At 23.5% G+C, this 1,377-nt stretch overlaps 1 protein-coding gene across 1 annotated transcript; it reads left to right on the forward strand.

Annotated features, from left to right (window-relative positions):
- Window positions 1–52: 52 nt before the first annotated feature.
- On the forward strand, window positions 53–979 carry EIN_013500 (hypothetical protein; the record flags this gene model as incomplete). Its single annotated transcript, XM_004254524.1, has 1 exon — window positions 53–979. The coding sequence occupies one exon, from the start codon at window positions 53–55 to the stop codon at window positions 977–979; it is 927 nt and encodes a 308-aa protein (XP_004254572.1).
- Between the last annotated feature and the right edge of the window lie 398 nt (window positions 980–1,377).

Below are 1,377 nucleotides of genomic sequence, written 5' to 3' on the forward strand. Positions count from 1 at the left end.
GATTGTTAAAAAAGATAAAACTGGTAATCATAATACTAATGAACCTTGTGTTATGAGAGTTGATAATATATTATTAGAAGATCTTATTAAATTCCAACAGATTGAATATAAAATAATTAGAGGTTATTATTGGACTGGTAATAAGTCTGATTTATTATCTAACGAGATGTCTAAATTGTATAATTTAAGAAGAGATTTTAAGAAACAAGGTAATCCAGTTCAAGAAGTATTTAAATTAATTATGAATTCATCATATGGTAAAACTATTCAAAAACCAATTAAATCTGATCTTGTATATAAACAAATATCTGTTAAAAATAAGAAAGGAGATATTCAGTATGATGCTGATAGATATTTAAGAAAGAATTCATTATTAGTTAAATCATTTTATGATGTTGCTGAAAATATTAGATGTTTTGAATGTAATAAAAGTTTTGATGATTTCTTTGTACCAAATCTTATTGGTGTTCAAACTCTTACTATGTCAAAACGAATTATGAATGAAGTTATGTGTTTAGCAGAAGATCTCAATATTCCAATTTATTATCAAGATACTGATTCTATGCATATTTTAAAATCAAGAATTAACGAATTAGAAAATGAATATTATAATAAATATAATAGAGTACTTAGAGGTTCTGATATGGGTCAATTCCATCCAGATTTTGATGAATTATCTGGTGATGTAACTAGTATTGAATCTTACTTCTTAGGTAAAAAGGCTTATTGTGATAAATTAACTAATGAAAATAATGAAATAGAACATCATCTTAGATTAAAAGGTATACCTAATAATTTATTAAATTGTCAATATGAAGATCCGTTAGAATTATATGAGAAACTATATGATGGAGAATCGTTTAATTTTAATCTTTTACAACTTAGACCATCATTTGAATTTACTAAAGATTTTAGAATTAAATCAAGATCTCAATTCTGTAGAAATATTAAATTTAATACTGAATTGGGTTCATTTTAAAAAAATATAAATGTCAAAGGAACAAGAATTATCTAAATTTTATAATACTTATAAAAATAAAATAGAATATGCATATAATAATAGAGATAAATTATATGGGATTAATCCTAATACTAACTCAAAGCACAATTTAAAAAATTTTTATTCTGGTATTTATAATTATTTTAATATTAGTAATAATAGAACACAAAAATTATTAGATGATATATATGATATATATACTACTAATAAACGAAGTATAAATGCAAGTATATCTAAAATGCTAGAAGTTACTGGTTCACATGAATTTAAAAAGATGCAAATACACCTAAACCAGAAGTTAAAGAAATTAAACAAACACCAGAAATTCAATTAAATGCTGAATTAGACTCAACGTCAGCTACGGCGTGAGTTTCTCG

Source organism: Entamoeba invadens, assembly GCF_000330505.1.
Source record: "Entamoeba invadens IP1 unplaced genomic scaffold scaff_1105074724743, whole genome shotgun sequence".
Lineage (NCBI taxonomy): Eukaryota > Evosea > Mastigamoebida > Endamoebidae > Entamoeba > Entamoeba invadens.